A 21,817-nucleotide genomic window follows, 5' to 3' on the forward strand; every position below is an offset into this window, starting at 1 on the left:
CCGCTGATACTAGCAGCTCTGGCAGCAAGCAGATTGCTGAGATAATAGGCGATGTTGTTGCTCTCGTGGTTGTATGTGATGACTTATTGTACAGTCACATCTCGTGATATCTGTAATTGAGATAATTTCTTCATTTGATTTTTTTTCAGCGAGCGAAGCTCGTGTTTGTCCAGTGCCCATATTGTAGAATAAAAAAGCGTAAGCTCTTCATGATCCATATTACAGACCTTCACCACTGTGACCATATAGTAGTAGTTTGAGAACAAACGTACCACAGGCAGGGACGCTCACGTTTGCTAGTTTCGACATTTAAGCTTTTATTTTAATGATTTACAAAGCGAAACGGCAGATCGAAGAGCATTTGGATTCGAAAAGCAATAACATAATTTATTATCTTTCCCGATATTACCGGTCCACGAAAACAGTTAGTCGAAAGCTATAAAACATAAAATGCGTTATTGCAGTGCTAACAAGCCAATGTACACTAATCATTGCTTCAAAACTTAATGATAAATTCACCGATATTTATGAAAGACTAATTTTTATGCTACCGACGTGTTATGTCCCAATCCATTAAAGCCATCCTTGGTACTGAGAATATAGGAATATTTAATTCCAGATAGGATGCAGAGTAAATCAGCACACGACATGCATGATTTCATTCGTGAGCATTTTCGCCCGGCAAATATGCTCACAGCGTGAACCGTGAACATGTTAACATTCTTGCCGGCTACACGCGCTCGTTGGCATTAAACCAGATACTTCTAATTCAGAAGAAGCCATCAGATATTCCCTTTGTCACCTAAACAAAGTACCAAGAAATAATAAACACAATAATATCTGTGAGATCGTGTTAAACGTCGGTCAAACCCATTTGATTTACCCTGGCAAGCCCAGTTTTTCTTCTCCAGAAAAAATGCTCTGGAATGCATTAACGTTTATTAACGATTTCTGGAAACGACTTTACCATTCAGAAATTTACCTTCGCGAAGGAATTGTAGCATTTCGGAAGCAGAGCCTCTTCTATCTTTCTCTACGAATAAACAGCTTCGAATGCATTCTGCAAGAGCTGCCGGTGTAGAATCATCGACATTAGGAACGAAACCCTCAGCGACAATCAACTTTATAAACTGGAGCTTTGACACCTGTGGCCCGATTTCTAATTTTTTGGATTTTTGGATTGCTTTTGTCAATTCCCGAATAAAAATTCGCCAAATCCAGAGCAATGCAACCAAAGCTCCATACGTCTGATTTTCGTCCGGGTACAATATTATCATCTTCAGACTGGGCAATGAATTTGTTTAGAATTTCTGGGGCCATATAAGGAAGTGTGCCACGTATTTCGTCCACGTCGTCTGAACTTGTCATCATCCGTTGCATAACCACGCTATCATCAAGATCACCAATAAATAATCGGCATTCTTCTTGAGTGTGCCGTACAAGAATGTTTCCAGGCTTCAAATCTCCATGTATAATACTGTTATAATGCAAATAGGTCAACCCAGCGGCAATTTGACCAACGAAGCAAATAGTCGTGTCGTATTGCAGTTGGTTTTTAGCTGTCACGAGGTACTTCGATAGGTCACTATCTGCAAATGGACATCGTCAGTGTAACAACCAAGGAACGAAGAAAAGACTGGCCGCATTTTAGCAGTTAGTGACCCCGCGTTACCACATTCCGGTAAGGGTTATGGATGAGGTTTCCGTTTTGAGAAACATTTTTTAAAGGTTGCTACCCCGAAATGAAGACCATCCAGTGGATTCATTGTTCGGAGTAGACTTTTACCGCGGGGAGGTTCACTAGTTGATGAAATACGACATACCACAGTAATCCATCATGATTTCAATGTGAGCGACGCTGCTGGCGGTGACTTGATGATATTTCACTAAGTGCGGATGCTTGAGTTCTAACAAAGTGCTAAGTCCTCGGCAAAATTTTCTCCACTTCACAGGGTCTTCTAATATATCGTGCCTCAAACGTACTGCCTTAACGGCTATATTCCGTGCATTTTCGGACAAATTGTCGCTATCGGTTAAGGTGGCTCCGTAGACAGTTCCAAAGCTTCCGGCGCCAAGAAATTTCTTGTTCTCGTAACTGTATCGACAGCTGCTACCAAATAAGAGGATTTCTCGATAACCGTTATTACTTCCGCCCGCGTGTTCGGCAAGCTGGATGTCGGGAGCTTCTATCGCCTTTAGGCCTCGGTTCTGTGCGGAACAACTTTTCACGAGATCCTGGAAAAATTTAACCGGTCTCTAAACCAGATGCATTCAGATATAGATATTTTATTTGCACCCTGAGCCTACCAAGAGTTGTGCATAGAAGCGTGCATCCTGATTCGTACAAACTGCCTCGTACACAAATGACTTTCCCTCTCCAAGCTGCAATAGCATGTCTTGTCCCAGCAGCAGATGACACTCGTTGCCTAGAATGTGGCGTCGTCTACTACCCACGATAGCAAAACTTATTTTATTACGAATTTTCTCATCGTGCAGGATAAAATTGCGGACCACTTGATCGCCAAAAACCAATTTTGGCTCAACATCGGGCTGAAAGGTTATGTCGTTGGCGGTTTTCTGGAATAAAACTGATTCATTGTGCTTGCTATTGGTAGGGAGACGGTGCGCATTTTCGATATAAATGTTGCAATTTTGACTTACCTGGGTTTGAATCACCGGTTGTACACAAATCAAAAGATTGCGCAATAATTCCCATAAAGTTGACAACAACAGAATAAAATGCGTACTTGAGAGCTGTGAAGTATCCTTGCTTATCTATGAACAAGAACCAAAGGTTACTACTGGCATGCAAATGCATTTCGCACTTCACATAAAACAGCTGGTTGCAGCATAAGCCTTTAACCGCCATCGTTAGACGCGCCCAGTGTGCCCACTGGCTTCCAAACCCCCAATGCAGTAAAATTTCCCGATCTAGAGCACATGCAGATACGTTTCGACTCACTTTCGAGGTTCACGGGTGTTTCCGATCCGATTTCTGTAGTTAATTATTTTCCAGGATTTATGTTTTGCAGGTGGAGGAAAAAGTGAACGAAAACAGCAGAAATTTTCAAAATTTTCAAAATTTAAACCAAATCGTGCTGTTAAAACGGGCGATTCCAACTGCGCCTCCCTTTGGTGATCCTTGAAAACTGTTTATTTAATTTTAACCGTTATAATTTTGCAAAATTTAATTAGTCAGAAATAAGCTGATTTTCCAAGAAATACATGGTATTTCGAAAAAAATCACTCATGCACAGTCAGGAATACGCGTAATAAAGGAAAAGGTCATCCAACGGTCGTGCCGTAAGATGCTTTTATATGGTGTATTACCAATAGTTTTAAGGTTTCCTTAGGCTTCTTAGGGTTTCTTTCTTAGGTTTTCTTAGGTTTCTTAGGTTTCTTAGGTTTTTTTGGCTTTGATTCTTAGGATATAGAAAAGTCGAAAAACTTCCGAGCCGGAAAAAGTGATGAAAACTACAAGACCGATGGTAAAACAGTATATACAATGGACGACAAAATTTACTTAACTCTGGACCGTTAGCCGCTGTCATCTTACAGCGCATACGATCAATTAGCGCCGCATATCCATCGCTGTATCCGCTGACTGAGCAGTAAGCGCGGCAACCGTGTGCTCTCTGTTCTCTGTCTCTGTTCTCTCATTCACTTGCATACATGGCTAAAGCCGAAAAACCGGTTCCGAGGTTAAGTAAACTTTGTCGTCCATTGTAAAATGCTATCTCTTTAGGATGACCTTTTCCTCCCAAAAGATCATCACCATTCGACTCAGAAAAAAAACTGGATCGAATGACGTCAGCGAAGACGTCATAGCTTTCCCAGGGTATAATACCCTTATATCCAACTTTAGCATTTATCTTATTTTAAAAGCCCTTAAACCTCGAGTGGTAGCAAAAGCGAAACATCCCAGAGCCGTCCAGTCTAATTGAAATTCAAAGCAAGCAAAAACGTCTTTGTACCTATGTCTTACCTGCAGGAGATGCTCAGTAATGATAATTTCCAGTCTGTCCTTTATCATTTGACCGGTTTCCTCTAACGCATTCAAACGTGCAACCTCTGAAAGTAAATTTTCTATAAAACTGGCATCCATTTCGATTGGCTTGATTGCTTCGGTTAGGCAGTAACAAGCAATAACTTGACAAATAATTCCGTAGAATGATCCTTTGTAGGGACAGCTACCACATGCCCGTATAAAGATACGGGCGGCATCTAACTGTCTGCAATAGGTATCCAAAGCTTCAAGAACTTTGTTCTCTGCTTCCACAACATGTCCCCATGCATCATTAAGGCCTTCTTCCAACGCTTTTGCTTCATTAGCATCAGCCGCAACCAGAGCATGTTTCGGTTCATCTTGCTTGGCACCTGACGTCATTCGAAGAGGGTTTACTGGTGGAACACCATCTTCGCTGATTGTGGCGTTATGCGTAAGAGCAGCACCTCTATGAACCCGATCAATTTCCTTCCATTTTTGAACCTTAATGTTCCACTCGCCGACTGAGTTTAGTCCTTTTCCATTTTCCCATGCTTGTATAATGGCACCATATTCGTGCAAGTAATTTTCCATGTACTCTAAATGAGATTCGGGTGAGCGCTCTCGGTATTCCCACACTGGATCATTTCGTTTCTTGGATGGAACGGCAAAACCTGTGAATAACGGAGTAACGAGTAATACATACGGTACATGCATGCTGGTCAACTTAAGAATGGTAAGTAAATCGTTGCCTTTGAGGAAAAACATCCATTACCCGTAGTATCAAAACTCTCGACCTTGGGATGGGAAGGAATTATACCCATGAAAGACAAAATAGCCTATGCTTGCGTGCAAATTTCCAGCAACCTTTACAGTCTGAGCCAGAGTATTGAATCTTCATGCGGGCTGCAAAAACAGCTGTGTTTGGGCTCAGAATACCCTTGTAAATTACACGGGAAATACAAATGTATTATTAGTAAAACGACTAAAATCTTATTTGTTTATACGATCCTTCTTTCACTATGCATTATTCATGCAACGCAAGTCACTCACCATTGAACAGCATGATAAGATTAGCCGACCCTTGCGCTCATATCATCAGTATCATGTTCTCTCTTGGTGCAAGTTTCGGGAATACAGCGCTCAGAGCTTTCTATGAATAGGTACGTTAATCTGACGAATTCCGGATTACACATTTGTACTTCCAGCGAATGCGCCTTATAAGGGATTTGTTAATTTTGCTACAATCTTACAAGCCGATAATCTTCTACTGCTGTGCGATATTTATGGTTTGCGTTTCGCACTGCAGTCTGTGTTGAATCGTACGATAGCAGCTGGCAACCGAGAAGTACTCACTCATCTTGCAGTAATAACAGAAGATTAACTATATTAGTTACGTGACGGCGCTGGCGCGCACCGAGCAGTACAAAACTACTTGTTTCCCGATTAATTAGCTCTTGTTGATAATATTTCGGTGTGGCTTAAAGATTATCGCTTTGAGTATGTTATCAGGATATGGATTACTCACATTCTGCGATCAGCAGCTCCGTATAAAAGATGCTTGGGGCCGATCATCATTTCTGCCATATTTCAGTTTTTCATGGTGCGCAATATAGGGGAAGGGGTGACCACCGACAAATGGCAGGTAACATGGGAGCTGCGGACTGCATAGCGTTTGTAATCCAGATTTTGGGCAGCGGCACGCGACATTTCGCCGCGGCCCGCTTGACGGTTTTATAAGCTGCTTTTTTAAAAACAGGGTGGGTTGGAAGATGGTTAGAAAACAAAAACGCCAGTTTTACCCAGTAACAGCTAAAAATTGCTGTTCTTAAACGAAATCGATTACAGTACAGTATATAACGTTGCTACGAAGTACGTATTTCCGATAGAGGGATTGTTTTTCTTTACTGTATACTGTAAAAAACTTCGATATCATTGTGGGCGTGTTCGGACAAAAAGCGGGATAGGTGAGAGACCACACATTTGGTCATCGTGAAATCCGCAAGCAGACCTTTTGAAAATTTTCTCACCAGCCTTTAAAGAGCTTCAAAAATCATGTGGTTAAAACACGTTTCTTTGTTGGGAATGTTCTGTATCAGCAATAAAGATAATTTTGTTTGCCGTGCAACAAAAACTTCTAACGAAAATACCCCAAAATACCAGATAAAAGACCAGATTATAGGAAACTTACAAAGTGTGGTGGCTGACTGGCTGTGTAACTACAGTACGTGAAGCATACGCCTTCGAGGGGTATTTCGTGTTAAAAAATCTCTGCCCTGCGCACCGGTTAACCATAATCTTATGGTCATGTCTACGCGCGAGAATACTCTCGCGCTATGAGTATTGACTACGCGCGAGAGTTTTTCCCCGCACAAGAAAACTACGAACAAAACGTTTAAGAGAAAACAAAACCGCGCGAAAATATCTTACGGAATATTTTCGACCGCCAGTTATGGCAAAAACTGGGAATTGTACGGTTTTTTGTATCATTTTTCGAACACACGTCCAGGTACGTCAAATTTATCATTTCTTAAGGTAATGAAGTTAGAAACAGAACAGTTATTGTGCCATTCAGTATGTGAGCATTTTCACAGCGAAACTGTTCTGTATCCACTGGGCAGATGCAACCGCCGGCGTAGTTCCACCGTATCTGCTGCTGTCACTGTGCAGTTATGATCTTTCACCGTGGTTTTCGTTCGAGGATTACGACCTTGTGATCTTGGAGGAGGCGGCAATGTGCCGGTTTCGATGATGGTTAAAAACCAGCGGCGCATTTCGTCCTCCCGGGCGTAGTTGGCGTTTTGAATCTGGTGACCTTCCGTAATTATTGGTTGCCATGTGGTGATAAACACACTGATTTTAACTGCTTTTTGGTAGTTTTTTTTGTGCGGGAAAAAACACTCGCGCGTAGTCAATACTCATAGCGCGGGAGGCTCTCGCGCGTAGCCATTTCGTAATCTTATACAGATACAAGTATCGGTCGCGCTAGCGCGCGACCAGTTGTGTTCGAGGTATGGAATCATGAATGAGAATACAAAATACACTTCGTACAGCAATAAAATAGTTTTTAGAAATATTTCAAATGTAAAAGCCCAGCGAGGCCAGCTACGAAAAAATATTAAACACGTAGAAATTCGGATAGCTTTCCGGTTAAATTCGATGAAAACGTCCGTAATTTTTTTTTGTATGTCCTTTTCTCGTTTTTAATGTAACTTCGTATTGCCGATTTTGTATTACTTTGCATAACTTGATTTTTTTGCTACAACAGACAGCATTTAAACGGTGATAAAATGGACTGAATGGGATCATTTACACGAGGCCCATAAAAAACCATTAACCCGATATTTCAGCGCAGAATTACGGTACTGTAGCCGCTAGACCAGATTGCACCACTTTTAGATCCAGCCGTAGCCTGCCACTGGCCGGGCATTCAGCACGAGTCTTCCTCCCACCGGGCGGCGCACACGGTACCTTTTGATTTTAATGTATTAAAGCCAGCTGAATTCTGAAACATCTGCCCCTGTCAGGGGCACCCCAAAAACCACAACAAATCAGGTTTACAAAACTATATCAGAGCTCTGAACTTGTCATTTCTTTAAATTTTTGTTGCCCATAAGTAAATAAAGCTTTTCTCCCATCCAGAGCAGTTCACCAAGCAATGGCTTCAAAAATTAAAAGCAGAATACCAAATAATGTTGCAGGGTGCAATGTGTGTATAGTGGCCTTGCATTTTTCCGTACACCAGACTCTGTGGTGCAATCTGGTCTAGCGGCTACAGTAATGAAAACTTGTGGGAAACAACTAACAGTTGCTCAAGGTGACCTCCAGGCAGCATTTTTAGCGACTAATTGTGAGATTTTCAGTCATTCAGTATTTATTAAAATAAAAATAATTGAATATTTATTAGATTTAGAGGTTATTAAATACCCAAGCTACCACCAGTTTAACAAGCAACGTAGGTTAGTAAATGCCCAAGATACCACCAGTATCACAGAGTCGCTACGTGAGTGAATACACTAAACGGGCGCCGGCCGGCTTTTAAAATTAGGAATTAGATATGTAATATAGACACTTCAAACCATGAGACATTGAGGTACTCAGATTTTTAGATATTTTTATAATTTTAAAATTCTGGAGGCTCAAAAAATTAGCGGTAACGGCCCCGCTGCGCGGGGCCAAGTCGAAATATTTAGGAATTCTGGAAATAAAAGCTTTGGACCGACTGTAGTGTATGTTGTACTCGTACAAAGATTGTACGGAGTATCTCGTGAAATGGATAATGGCTTATGGCTAATGTGCCGTAGCAACGGTATTGTTGTTGTCCGTTATTGTTGCCATGTCTAATGTTTAGTTGGTTGTTTGCTGCTGTCCCGAGCGGACATAATAAAAGATTATGCCTTTCGTTCAATACATGACAGTGTGACACCGACTGAAAAAAAATAAGCTCAAAAGCTAAAAGGTGAAAAAAGTATAGGTAAAGTATCGGTAAAAGCTAAAAGCTTAAAAAGCTCACCCTAAAGACTAAAAGCTAAAACGGTGGAAAACAAAGTGCATGTTGAACAATAACAAAGCAGCCCAATACAAATATTATAGTACAGACTGTACATACAGTACAAGCTGAGCACGGATGATTATTGGCTTACGACTGGGCAAACACACCTTGTTTAAAATTCAAACGTTGCAGTGTGTTCGAGGAGACAGTAGTTATGATTTTCATAGTTAGCAGTTATGCCTGTATTCGAGGAAGCAGTGGCTATTTAACAGCAGTTATGAATTTGTTTGAAACCATTTAATTTTAATACGAGTATAAGACAACAGATCGCCTTCGGTTTATTAGATTTAACTGGTGACAGGGAATGCTCTGCGGTCAACTTGCGTTTGTATCAGCTGAAAATTTTCCTGTTTCTGCATTTAGATTAGTGACCAGTCAACAAGCGGACGTTTACTGGCATTATATATTACGTTACCAGTTTGCACTTTTTCTTATGAGTTGAGGTCGATTAGGCCAAAAATCTGATGCCCGGTTCTTCAAATGTTGACTTTTCGCCATTAAAATTTGTTTCGTTTTAGAACGGCTGCTAGTTTTCATTTTATTTTAAAACTGACTGAATCATTCGTTCACTCGGTATGTGGTCCACAAAAAACGCAGAGGCGAAGCCAAAGCTGTTTCTTGTTTAACCCTAATCTGCCCGTGGTGAAAAACAAGCGCATGTTAGCCCTATGGCATCCATTGCAACAAGCCTTTGAGTGACCACTGGGCTTATTCTACTTGTGAGAGTAGAAAAACCACTACCTTTGTGTTACTCTACGTTTTGAAAAGATTCTGTAAAAATTTAAAGCTGCAAAATCGGCTCAGTGGAAGCCGAGAACATAGGTAACAAAGAGGAGAGGCCGAAAACCTGCAAGAGATGTACAGTATTCATATAACCAGTTTACGGTATCTACATCCGCACCAAATTTTGTGTCGTGCACTAGTTCGACGAAGGTTGATTTCAGCCGCTCAAGAAAACTGGAAATATAATTTGAGCAAAACAAGTAACCTAACAAACCCTAAGAAACCCAAGAAAACTAAGAATGTGAGAATAATTCTGAGAAAATTTAAGAAGTCTAAGAAGACTAAGAAACCTAAGAAAACTTAAGACTCGAAGAAATATAAGAAACCTTTATTTTGTAGCGTTTTTCACAGTTTTCCATGAATTATTAGCGAAGCGATGCCGAAGGGCGCGGTCTGTCTCTGTCATTCCGCATTAGCTTATGTTAGCCTATGGGGGCCCATGGCAACAGTTTGTTTTGGGGTTCTGCTTCCCCCGTTGGGGCGTATCGATGGCGCAATAACGTAAGAACATTCGCGCCGTTGAGACGAACCTAGCGCACTTGGCCGCGTCAAAATCGGTTCAGCCGTTCGCCCAAACATTAGCGACATTATCAATCGTGTATACGTGGTTACGGATGTAGATAACTAGTATTCAAAGTGCTAATTAAGAAATAAGCTTTACTGCATACAGTCGCATACTTGAAGTTAAATCGTTATTAATTTTTATGAACGCCAGCCAGTTGTATCTTGAAGGTGAAGCTGCGTTACACGTGCAGCAGCAATTTTCCTATATTTAAAAACATGGGTTGCTAGGTACAAATATATACTTCAACAACCATGTATCTAGAACTTTCTAGAAGCTAACAACATTTAAGCACTACACTTTAAGTACAATATTTAAGTATTAACAACCTTTAAGTACTACAACTTCTAAAAATGTTTTTAGACCTTCTCCAAAGCTTAAAATTCTTTTAAAGATAAAGGTATAGGAACGTTTATGCGATGTTCTATTTTATAAAATTAACAACTTTTTAAAGAAATCAATGTTGATTTAGGAGATAATTTCCCAATCTAATAACCATTAAGTACTAACAACCTTTAAGTACTACAACTTCTAAAATCTTTTTAGACCTTCTCCAAAACTTAAGATTCTTTTAAAGATAAAGATAGGAACGTTTGTGCGATACTCTATTTCATAAAATTAACAACTTACTGAAAAAATCACTGTTGATTGAGGAGATAATTTCCAAAAAATAAGGACGTAAGGATATATGAATCTATTGATATAGATCGCTTAATGTTGTAATTCAATTCCCTACAACCCTGCCGCGCCCGCATCCTTTCTGTTTTCGGTCAGATCCGACTTATTAACGAACTCTAAATTCCATCAGCGTGTAACTTGGACACATTTTAAATTTTTGCGAAAATCAGAAGAATTTTATGATTGCACTGTGTGTTTGTGTGGTTTAATAAATAAACTGTTGTTAGCCTTACCTAAACGCTCATGTTACTTCGCAGTCTGTTACTGTTTTACGGAATTGAATCTTATTCTAACGACTTCTTACGAACGATCGACCGACCGAACGTCATTAAACTACTCCCAAAACCTGTTGTAATTACGATCCTGTATTTCCGTTATTCTACACCATCATAGTTGATTACAGTTTACGGACAGTCAGGCAACTGGATCGCCGGACAGGCAATCCAGTTTGTAGCGTACAGGTCTACGTTGTAACATGGATACATTAATGCAGCCAGGCAATGCGACGACGAGCACAGTCAGCGCAAGATATCGGTGATAAAGTCTACTCTAGCGGCTGATTATTAGCCGCTAGACTGGAATGCTATCTGTTTCCCAGTGAAACAATGTATTACGTTAAAACTAATTTTATATAACATCTACGCGGATCAAAAAAACGCTACGGCCAGCAGGAGATAGGTGTCCGTCAGCGTCAACCCGATCCCGTTGAACACAGCGCTGATTTTGCAACAGAACCGGCGGACGTCGGGATCCACGCCCAGAATCTCCAACCAGTAGTCGTTGGCGTGGATGTGCTAGAGACCCGGCATGATTCCATAAAATCCTCCCTTATAAACGTATTCCATGTGATCCAACTACGAACAGCAGCAATGGTTTAGGTGAATGCCCGTAGCAGCTATCCGAGCACACGTACGAACATACTGACAGACGGGCTTATATCCTCAAAGCCGGGCAACGTGGCGACAAATTGCGCCACAAGGGCTAGATCATCTTGGCGCTTCTCTGGCATTTTCACACGATCCAGTGATGTCTGCGCTTGATACTGGACAAGGAAAATGGTTGAATATTAAGCAATGGCCAAGCACATTTGTCCGCCTACCACGGGCGGTGACTGTACCGGTAACTGTTGGGCTTCGTGGGTGGAGCCATGAAGGCGAAGAACACTGGTCTCCGTAGGCGCATTTCGTACGCCGTACCCATCGCGGCACCGGCTTTCTGCAGCATCCCGTCGCGGGAGCTGCGCACATCCCATGAGAACTCAGCGCATTAAAATGGACGGCAAGATTGGGCGAAATGTCGTTGCGACACTGATAAAGCCCTGGAAATTTGCAAAAAGTGTCTTTTTGTCGGCCTAAGCTCTGCAAAACAATTGTCAGCCACGGCAAACAGGTGAGGGGAACTGACCGCTTGACCGGACAACTTTGCAAAAAGCGGACCGAAAGGTCGTCTGGGTGGGCTGGAAATCCTCGGTAAAACACCCACGCAGCAGCTGCTGTACTTCTCTTCGCTTTAGCTCCGCTTCAGACGCGGGTGAGGTCGATGCTGGCTTTGCTAGTGCTGGGTCTTCAGCTGACCTTTCCAAAGAATTACTTCGCCTGGAGCGGTTCCTGTCACCGTGTCCTTGAGTATTCTCCGTCACGAAAATATCATTGCATTTAGCCAGAAATCCGTATCGATCCATGAAATTAGCTGGCTGTCTCGCGCTCTTCAAAGGTGTCCACCCAAAAGGGAATGTTTATGGAAGTAAACTCCCAAACTATGTACAATAAATTGGCGTGAAAACGGTTTGCGCACGCAAAACCCGTTTGTTATCATGTGAAAGATTAAGATGCATTAAACGTTTAACCGCATGATGAATCCGTTGGACTGAACAGCATTTACTGTCAAGAAGTTTTACAGTGAACCATTGTTCTCGTGTGGATAATGTACCAAACTCCTTGGCAGATGCAGCAGTTGTTTCGTTCCCCTTCTGTGTAGCAGATTTCTTGCTCTCCTGTGTAGCAAGTTACGATGTCCGCGGCTTCTAGATCTTACTGTGTCTCGTATCGCTCTTGTGACGTACTCTGTACGACCCAGGAACGATACCAGGCGCAGTAGATTAACGCGTTGTTCTGTAAGAACGAAAAAAACAACTATAATTTGTATATAAATTGAGTTGATTAATATTCGTAATATGATCAACTTGTGGAATTGCCGTGGAGGATGCAGTTGATAAATGTCAATTTAAAAAAGTATTACGTCATGCTTATGACGAGAATACTCCCGCGCTCTTAGTTGATACTAGCTGACCCCGCGCAAATTGCGCGGAATATTTATTGCAATGGACAGATCATAAGCCGTACAGAAATTAAAACCCCTGAGTGCAAGTAAGACTGCTAGGTGCTGTATGGGTTTTATGGAAGAAGCCTAAACTCGACAAACATGCATGCGAGTACAATTAAACAAAGAAACCCGTAACGTCATTTTTCGAGCGCTTCATACACTGAAAATTATGGTATGTAGTTATGTATAGAAATTATGTGTTTCTTGTACAGAAATCGGATGCATGTCTCGCTTGCTCCTCCGCGAGCTCCGCTCTCGCCGCAGCTCGGCGTCGCCTGCAGCTCCGCCTCCTAATACGCTATATAACGAAGAGGAAAAGTTCGAATTTTCAAAAATCCCTTGTTACTTAAAGATAATGAAGGATTCCACCTTATTTAATGATTCATGCAATTCGCGCCACATTCAACTTCAAAACGAACATACTGTAATTTGGATTCTGCTGCACCATGGTGGACAATGGGCATGCAGTGTCATAAACAAATTACGTAGAAGTTGTAGAAGTACACTCCAAACACCATGCGGATAAAACAGGACGCTGTACTTTGAAGCACTTATTTTAAAACGTCAAGTTGCCTTATTTGCCCGTTCTCGGACTGCGCTTTTACTGAAAACAAAAAATTTAAAAATTTTCCTTTCCTTTCACAAAATTTATTCGCAACACTTATGTCCCTGTATCGTCAGGACCGAATGAAATTCAGAATCACCGGCAAATGGCTATCCGAACTGCTTGTCCCCGTATCGTCAGGACCGAATGATCCGAATTGTTATAGTACACCGAACTAGCCGGAGCCGATGTCAACGAAGTTCGAGGACGTCGCGTCATTTTAAAGGCCGTTAGATCGAGCACCTTTATCCCGTCGTGTCGGCACAAGGGTACTTGTAGTGTATGTAATATTAATCGTAAGTACTGGTAATACTTAATAGTACTACTCTAAACGCACTTTAAATGCGTTCTGTAAGATACAGAGCCGGAAATTCTGTAACGATTTGATACCACCCCCTTACCGCTGATTGGACGCCCGAGTTAAAGTGTTCTGTATCTAGAAGGAACTCTGCTGGCTCCGTTAAGATACAGAACTCGCATTTCTTGCTAGGTTAAATTTATTTTTTGATGTGGATGCACAGTCCGCTGTAAGTCTAAGTCCTGTTTTTAATTTTCAAGTTTTGAGGGTGTAATTAATGGGAATTTAATTGGTCCTATCGAATCAACTTTTCAGTTCTGCTTGGTTCACTGTTTTTAGCTGCTCCGACTGTGCATGTTTGAATTTGTAACGATGGCAACAGGCAACTTCGCCATGGCCGTCAGCGCGAGGAATGGCAAAATTCCACCTCGGCGTACTTTACGTGCAATTTCCTTTCGCTTTTTCACCAGTCGTTTGATTTCTTCAACTTAACAAAACTTAAAATCGCCAGAAAAACAGAAAGGAAACGGCCACAAAATTGTTGTGAAAAATAAATCGTTGACCAATTCAACTACGGTAACTGGGCGCCAGTGTTGGCCCGTTATAAAAAATCAACCTCCCGCCCGTTTCCGTCCCGTAAACCAGCCCTCCCGTACCGTTGCCCGTCCCGTTTGGCCAAAACGTTCCCGTTTCCCGGCCCGTCGTCCGACGGGCAAGTGTTTTTCGCTATCTTAAGCAAAGTCTTAACTGATTCATTTCGTTGCACAAACTTTAATTATTTCTCGCATGTACCGTTCACTCTACACCAGAAAGTTTGCGTTTACGCTTCGCAATATCACCACTAACGCGACTACGATTGACGCTACAAAACAGCAGCCGTTCAAAGTTTCTATCACCCATCTTCAATCTTCGGTTACTCAGAATTAAACCAGCCACGCTAAATACTCGTTCCACATCCGCCGTGGTGGCTGGTGCGCATAAGATCTGCTTCGCTAATACTGACAGTCGTGGAAATTTCTTCCCTTCCTCTCCTCCGTAAAAACTCAGCGGATTTTTCCCCATCCATTTAGACGATAAATAGTTTTCTAACTCCGCTTCACAAGTCATCCGCGTCAAGCCGGTTCGAGTACTAGCAGCAGAATCATCAAGGAACAACAGCCAACCCGGACGTTCAAAATTTCAATTCTCTATATGAAAACATCAAATTATAATAAAAAATAAAGAAAAACTATTCGGTTGTGTTTTGCTATAATTTCACGAATTCTTACCAGCAGCAGCAGCACTGTCATTCGCCACAGGAACTTCGTTCATCATTCTCAGTAACAAAGTTCTTACGCGTTCTTCAGTCTTCGCCGGCTCGCTTGTTAAACGGCACCAAAGCAGTTTATATTGCGGATCTAGAAACGTCGCAGCAAGATAGAGTTCATCCGTTTCCAATACGCCAAAGCGGGAGTTGATTTCGTCGTTCAGCTTTCGTATAAAGTCTCCTAACAAAGTAAAATCCGGGTTGCTCTTGCACGCGCGCAGATGATGTTTCAGACCGTAGATAATCGGAATCACCGCCCCAATAACCGGATATTCTGCCGTCTGAAGCAGTTTGAACGCTTCCTCAAAAACCGTCATCAGCTTTACAAAGGAACGCAGATATTCTTTGTGGGTAGTCTTCAAACGATTATTCGGCTCTAATCCCGCGATATTCCAGTCTACTTTTACCGCTCTTTCGCACATTAGAAAGACAGAGTTCCAGCGCGTTTCATTACGGCTGACCAAAGTGCCCTTAAATGCTTTTTCCAGATGTGACAGCTGTAGTGGTGAGTGTTTGACCCGTGAAACGATTCCCGACAGACAATCAATCACGCTGTTCAGCGTTTCTGAAGTTTTCATGGCCGTCTTGATGCACAACTGCAGAGTATGTGCCACGCATCGCACCTTCAAAAATAACTTATTAAAACAGTCAGCATAAATGAAAGCTTGAAAGCAGACCGAATGCAGTGGCATGCACGTTCTTGTGCAATTGAAAATTTTTCGGTTAAATTTATTGCTAAACTTTCGAAAACAACAACGTTAATCTTTTCCAGCAAAGCATCACTATTAGTGTTTCATAAGCTGCACATGAAAATTGTCACATTACAAGTTAAAGTGAAACGTTTCACATACCGTTACTTTACGGTTTTGTAGCCGACAATAAGTTTTTCTCAACAGTGTATCAACTTCGTTCGCGATATCGCTTGTCAAATCGAGATCCTCTGGATCGATGTCGTCGAACGTGTCCGAATCCAAAAATGACCACATCCCATCTTCCGTCGCTTGTTCAAAAAATTCTACAAATAAAATCATTATTGTAACGTCTTCAGTAAATATTGCGGTTACGTGTTGCGAAAGTCATGTTCACCCACCTACCAAATTTCATAAATTAGACAATAAATTATGATAATAACAGCAACAAAACAGTAATAAATTAACAACTGCGCCATGGCTTGCTAATAAACAAAACCATTAGTTAGTACCTTCTAAAGTATGGTTTCTATCAAGATCGTGCTCGCGCATAATAAATCCCGGGAAGATGTCGCTGAATGCGTTCACAACGTTGCCGCCGTTGTCGGTTCCCATGTAATGGAGCAGATCTTTCAGGTTGTATTCGTCAATAACTTCCACAGCGATTTCGAAAATGTCGTGCGCGGTGTGCGTGCCTTCGAACCCACCTGTGGAACGTTTCGTACCAAAGAAAAAAAGTGAATCGTTTTTTCGCTCCTTGTAGTCACAGTAGACATCTGTATACATGATGTAGACACCCTGTAGACCTATCGGTAGTCCCCTGGTTTCTTAGGATGAGTACCGCGTGTCTACAACGGTGTCTACAGGTTGTCTACGGATGTCTACCGCTGTATACAGGCAGCCCTTCTTAGGTTCAGCTCGATACTCTGCCTGTATACACCGGTAGTCATCTGTAGACAGCCCGTAGACACCACTGTAGACACTGTAGTCACCTGGTTTCTTAGGCTTTTTTGGATGTTTACAGGGTGTCTACAGGTTGTCTACAGGGTGTCTACCGGCTGTCTACAGACGTCTACCGGTGTATACAGGCAGGCTTTCTTAGGTCCAGCTGGATGTTCTGCTGTATACATCTGTAGACGCACTGTAGGCAGCGCGTAAACACCCCTGTAGACATACTGTAGTCACCTGGTTTCTTAGGTTTCTTAGGTTTTCTTAGGATGTATACAGGTTGTCTACAGGCTGTCCACAGCATGTCTACAGGTTGTCTACAGATGTCTACCGCTGTATACAGATAGTTCTTCTTAGCACCAGCTCGATACTCTGCCTTTATACACCGGTAGTCATCTGTAGACAGCCCGTAGACACCACTGTAGACATACTGTAGCCACCTGGTTTCTTAGGTTTTCTTAGGATGTATACAGGTTGTCTACAGGGAGTCTACAGGTTGTCTACGGATGACTACAGTGACTACAAGAAGGAAAAAAACGTTCCAGTTTTTTTCTTTGGTACGAAACGTTCCATATATATCGAACCGATGGCATCCAAGAAGAAAGTTACGCAACTGAAATTCTTCACCCACGAACGAGACGCTGAACGCGATATACGCATGGGTACGTTTACTTGTCCAAATGTCGACATTCACCGCGACAGATGTGGCTTTCGATAGTAACTTCTTAATTTTTTCCTTCACGCTTTTTTCCATATCCGGAATGAGTTTTCGTATCAAAAGCCGACGATGGGGCCACTAAAATAACAATACAACCTGTCAACTTCTCAGAAGATAGTATCCTGCAACGTTGCGTATGTACAGTATTGCGATTTTGCCGTGTTGAGAAGTACTTATGTCTTACGATTCAGCATTTTTATCAACTGAGCTTTATTTTTGTGTTGCTCGTAGTTAAGGACAGAATTTACCTTTAATTTCGAATCGCCAATCTTGATAGCTTTGTCGAATAACGGATGAGTTAGCGCATTCGCTGACATAAGCGTCTCGACGAGTATTTCGGCCACCGTTTCTTTCAGCTTGACCTGCTTAACGTGATTTTTATGGTACAGTTCCACTTTCTTAATCTCCGGTGCAAACATTTCAAGAGTCGGCTGGGATCCACTCTGTTGGCAGCAGGTGAGTTGAGGTTTGATAAAGCTCGGAGCACAGACTACGAAAAACAATATGCAGAAATAGAATAATAAATGCACTAATATAACTCGTCGAAGACCAAAAAGTAATCCCAAATCACCCAGTCCTATGTCTCCGCTTACTGCACCGAGTAGCACGACCGAAACGTGTACAGAGATATGCCAGTGCACCACATCATGATTGCGCAATAAAATTCGTGACGGTGAAGATTTGACGCTGTTATAGACACATATGCTATAACTCAAATTTTCAAAATTCATAACTTTGTTAATTTTCGCGTTAATGTTTTTTGAATATGCTTTAAAAATACAGAATAATATATACTAGTAGGCATAACAAATGTTTTTTTCGATTTTTATTTTAGGGTTGCGCACTATGTGCCTACGTAATTAGCATGGCTGTCTATGGAGAAGTCATTTAATTTGATTTAAAGATTTCTCGTAGGCGGCTATGTTAACCACGTATGCTCTCAGTGCCAAACCTTAAGACGGAAACAGAAAAAATCGTTTTGCCTAATAGTAGATATTATTCTATATTTTAAAGCATACTCACAAAACATTAACGCGAAAATTAACAAAGTTATGAATTTTTGAAAATTTAAGTTATAGCATATGTCTATGGGCCAGCGTCAAATCTTCACCGTCACAATTTTAATCATCATGATGTACTGCACATATCTCTACACCCAACGCGATCTGTACTCCCAAAATTTCAGGGAAAAAGTATTTCTTCGAGTTTTTTAAGGACCGAAAGGAATCGAAAGAAGTCAGAGGCTCCGGAGGCCGTACGTACAACATATGTGAAGGCATCTGCAAATTCTGCACCAAGAAACCCGTGAAAGTTACTGGCTCGGATACTTTTAAGCCGTTCAAAGACCACATCGACCGGCATCACCAGAAAGATGAGGTACATATACCTAAAGCTTCCGTTACTTGATGACTTTCTGTTCACGGTAAACCATGCTTTTCGCAGGGGCTCGGCGGCAACATTTGCACGTCCTCGTCGTCCGAATCCACGGCCACGGACGCCATCGCTAACTGGCTACTCGCTTTCGATGGGAACACAGATCTCAGATGCCGTACAACTCCAGAATCAAATCACGCATGCGAATTCAGCATTTTTGGTGTACACATTCAGAATTGCAGAACTTTTCTTCAAATTAATACTGTATAAATTTGCACTGGTTTAAGCTGCAGCAGCGTGTTATTACGAAATGACGTTAAGAGATGTGAGATCCATTTCAACCACTGCTTAGCGCTTACTGTGTACTGTGCAAGTGTATAATAAGTAAGTCACTGTTAGCATTCTGCCAAACTGCCATTTACCATTTCCAACTTAACTGTGATGGTAAGCGATTAATTAGTATGTACTATGTACAAGTGGTAAACAACACGCTAGTACAAAACGCAAAAATTAATTTTATTTATTTTGTGTTTTTTTATCAAACGGAAACGGAAACGGGATTTTTCCCGTAAGATCGCTCATCCAATTCCCGGCCCGGCCCGTTCCGTAAAGCGTGTGTCCCGTTCCCGTAATTCTACGGGAACGGGCAACGGAACGGGAGAATTTTCCGTTAGTTTCCGGTCCCGTTAAAAAACGGGCCAACACTGCTGGGCGCTGTTAGAGTCCGTGGTCTCGTTGCTCTGCAACGCTTTATAAGATTCAGCGCGCGCTGTACCATTGGTAGATTCACTTTTACAGAAATCCCGGCTCTGTATCTTACAGAACGCATTTAAAGTGCGTTTCGAGTAGTACTAATATGTGCTTAGCTACGTTGCATTAGATGTGAGTTTACCTCCTGTTTTCTTATGTTTACATAATTATTCATTCTATCATCAGCCAAGCTGGCGTATACATTTAATAAATACATATATATTAGATACTTCACAGTACTCCATCCAACGGCCATTAGGATTGGATACCCTAATCCTCACCATCCTCGGGATCAGCGTCAAGTCAACTCCACCGGCTTCGTGGGGTGATTCAGGGCCCATTTTTACAGTTTATGACAAGAGGTGCCTTCTGTAATAGATTTACCATTGATTAGCTTTTATGTGTTTTTTCTTGCATATCTGTTCAAATTATTTTTACATTAATTCATTATAAAATTTGTGTAATTCTGTAAACATGTACTCCGTATGTACAGGAATTCAGATGTGCAATGCACTTTGCAGCAAAGCTTCGGAAAGATCGGATAATAATTATTATCTGAATTTCTTCCGCTTAACCTTTTTGTCCGTAATAATCTACTACACTTTCCGCTTTTAATGTGTACGTATCCATAGTGCAAGGGAGCCGTTTTCCATGCTATACAAATATGCACCTTTGAAGGCTGCCTAAAAAATTCATTAAAAATAGTCAGAGAAAAAATTTTGAAGTGCGGGAAGATTGCACCGATGGGTGTCGTTCCCGCTAATAAACTTAACCAGTACTACCGCGACCAACCGGCATGTATCCGCGCTCTGTTTTTCCCCTGCTGCGACGTGAGTTCTGCCTGGTATAAGGTTACGCGAAATAATTTTCACAGTGGCGTAACACTTACGGTTAGAGTACAGTATAGAAACTACCGGGTAGTGTCATACAGGTACATATTTAATGGCAGTTATTGTCGCTAAAGTGCAATCGGAGGTTGCCATGTGAGATTTTTCGTGCATTTTTGCTTCGAACAAAGTTTAGTTCGAAGTTATCCTTTGAAGCGAATCTCACCCGCCACACGCGCGTATCTGGTAGTTTGGTTTATCAATAATAAAAGGGTCTGGATGCGAACGGTTACACAAGCGGAAATAGGAAGAAGGGGGAGTTTTTCTAAACGGCACTATTTGTGACAAAGGGCGTTAGAAATGTTTTCAATTATGACGTTACAACAGTGACAACGCTATAAGTTTACAACTATAGAAGGTTTTCGATTTAATTACGAAACGCTTGCGGGCGGGTACCTCAGTTTTGTTTGCAGTTTGCATTTTGCACTGAGGATACATATATTCAAAGCCGTGAATTTTGGCGTTACGTAATTTATGGATGGCACCTAAGCGTGTGTGTGCTGCGAACATTTTACCGGTTCAAAATTCGAAAGCGGCCATAGCCGGCTAGCGGATGTGCAACAGAACGAGAGGACAGAGATTGAAAAAGATAAGTAAGTACTATGTACCTAAAGGCTAAAACGGGTTCTGTTTTTCCAGTCACGCTGATCACACGACTGCCACACATGCTCATGAACTGAGAATTTCTGCTTAATACTTTCAGTGCTACAGTTGCCAGGAAACTTGCCGATCCGAACTTATACCATCATTCGAGCTGGCCTGCCTATTTTCGGATTTAGTCCGCAATATTTTGCCACTTCATCATTTTGCAGTTCGCTGTTTCGATTTCTCTGTCGTCTTACAGTATAATAGACTCTTCTACATTCCCGTAATTGAAGCCACTATGCGACAGGGCCGGAAGTTAGTCGTAAGTACTACGTAAAGTACCGTAAAGAAACCTAATTTCATCTCTGTTGTTTTCATGAGAGTATAGAGTAATAAAATTTAAAAGTAAGCCACTTTGTTTGCGACCTTTCACTACCTCTTACCCAACCATTCGCACTACAATTTATTCGATAAACTTACTTTCGAGAAATATTTTTCAGTCTAATTTCCAAATTGATTTGTAATTTCCTGAATCCGGAAGAAAATCCAGATTACTGACAAAAATTCTTATGAGTTATGAGTCAAAGTAATATGAATTAAAAATTCTTATGAATTATGAGTCAAAATAATTTCCAAAAGAATTTTAAATTAATTTTCCAGGTAGGTTTCCGAATCTCTGAAAAAAACTTGAGAATTATTTCTGCAGTTCCAAAATAATTACCAGTTTAATTAAAGAAATAATTCGAAACTAAATTTACGATTTTCCAAACTGATTT

General features: G+C 41.4%; 2 protein-coding genes across 3 annotated transcripts; both read right to left on the reverse strand.

Annotated features, from left to right (window-relative positions):
• Nucleotides 1-350: 350 nt before the first annotated feature.
• Nucleotides 351-5,085, reverse strand: LOC129602029 (uncharacterized). 2 transcript variants are annotated; one of them, XM_055500969.1, is made up of 8 exons: nt 5,039-5,085; nt 3,986-4,659; nt 2,662-2,775; nt 2,308-2,577; nt 1,824-2,235; nt 983-1,589; nt 884-921; nt 351-802 (listed from the first exon to the last, which is right to left on the reverse strand). In XM_055500969.1, the coding sequence occupies exons 1-6, from the start codon at nt 5,049-5,051 to the stop codon at nt 1,108-1,110; spliced, it is 1,965 nt and encodes a 654-aa protein (XP_055356944.1). In that variant the 5' UTR covers nt 5,052-5,085; the 3' UTR covers nt 351-802; nt 884-921; nt 983-1,107. The 2 variants fall into 2 exon arrangements, with proteins under 2 accessions (XP_055356944.1, XP_055356943.1); XM_055500968.1 differs by lacking the exon at nt 5,039-5,085 and adding an exon at nt 4,761-4,923.
• A 9,751-nt stretch (nt 5,086-14,836) lies between these two features.
• LOC129602028 (uncharacterized) lies at nt 14,837-19,143 on the reverse strand. Its single transcript, XM_055500966.1, has 7 exons — nt 18,833-19,143; nt 17,694-17,935; nt 17,337-17,523; nt 16,292-16,486; nt 15,942-16,105; nt 15,053-15,713; nt 14,837-14,971 (listed from the first exon to the last, which is right to left on the reverse strand). The coding sequence occupies exons 2-7, from the start codon at nt 17,862-17,864 to the stop codon at nt 14,964-14,966; spliced, it is 1,386 nt and encodes a 461-aa protein (XP_055356941.1). The 5' UTR covers nt 17,865-17,935; nt 18,833-19,143; the 3' UTR covers nt 14,837-14,963.
• Between the last annotated feature and the right edge of the window lie 2,674 nt (nt 19,144-21,817).

The sequence above is a fragment of the Paramacrobiotus metropolitanus genome, unplaced genomic scaffold, assembly GCF_019649055.1.
Source record: "Paramacrobiotus metropolitanus isolate TYO unplaced genomic scaffold, Prichtersi_v1.0 Parri_scaffold0000314, whole genome shotgun sequence".
In the NCBI taxonomy this organism is placed as follows: Eukaryota; Metazoa; Tardigrada; class Eutardigrada; order Parachela; family Macrobiotidae; genus Paramacrobiotus; species Paramacrobiotus metropolitanus.

Excerpts from the sequence above, each read along its gene's own strand:
- LOC129602029 (XM_055500968.1), bottom strand. The coding sequence starts at position 4,809 with ATGGGTATAATTCCTTCCCATCCCAAGGTCGAGAGTTTTGATACTACG. Across the intron at positions 2,578-2,661 it reads AACCGGTGATTCAAACCCAG|AAAACCGCCAACGACATAAC; the intron begins GTAAGTCAAAAT and ends GTTTTATTCCAG. Across the intron at positions 1,590-1,823 it reads AATCATGATGGATTACTGTG|ATAGTGACCTATCGAAGTAC; the intron begins GTATGTCGTATT and ends GTCCATTTGCAG.
- LOC129602028 (XM_055500966.1), bottom strand. The coding sequence starts at position 17,864 with ATGTTTGCACCGGAGATTAAGAAAGTGGAACTGTACCATAAAAATCAC. Across the intron at positions 16,106-16,291 it reads TAGAAACCATACTTTAGAAG|AATTTTTTGAACAAGCGACG; the intron begins GTACTAACTAAT and ends TTTTATTTGTAG. Across the intron at positions 15,714-15,941 it reads TACAAAACCGTAAAGTAACG|GTGCGATGCGTGGCACATAC; the intron begins GTATGTGAAACG and ends TTATTTTTGAAG.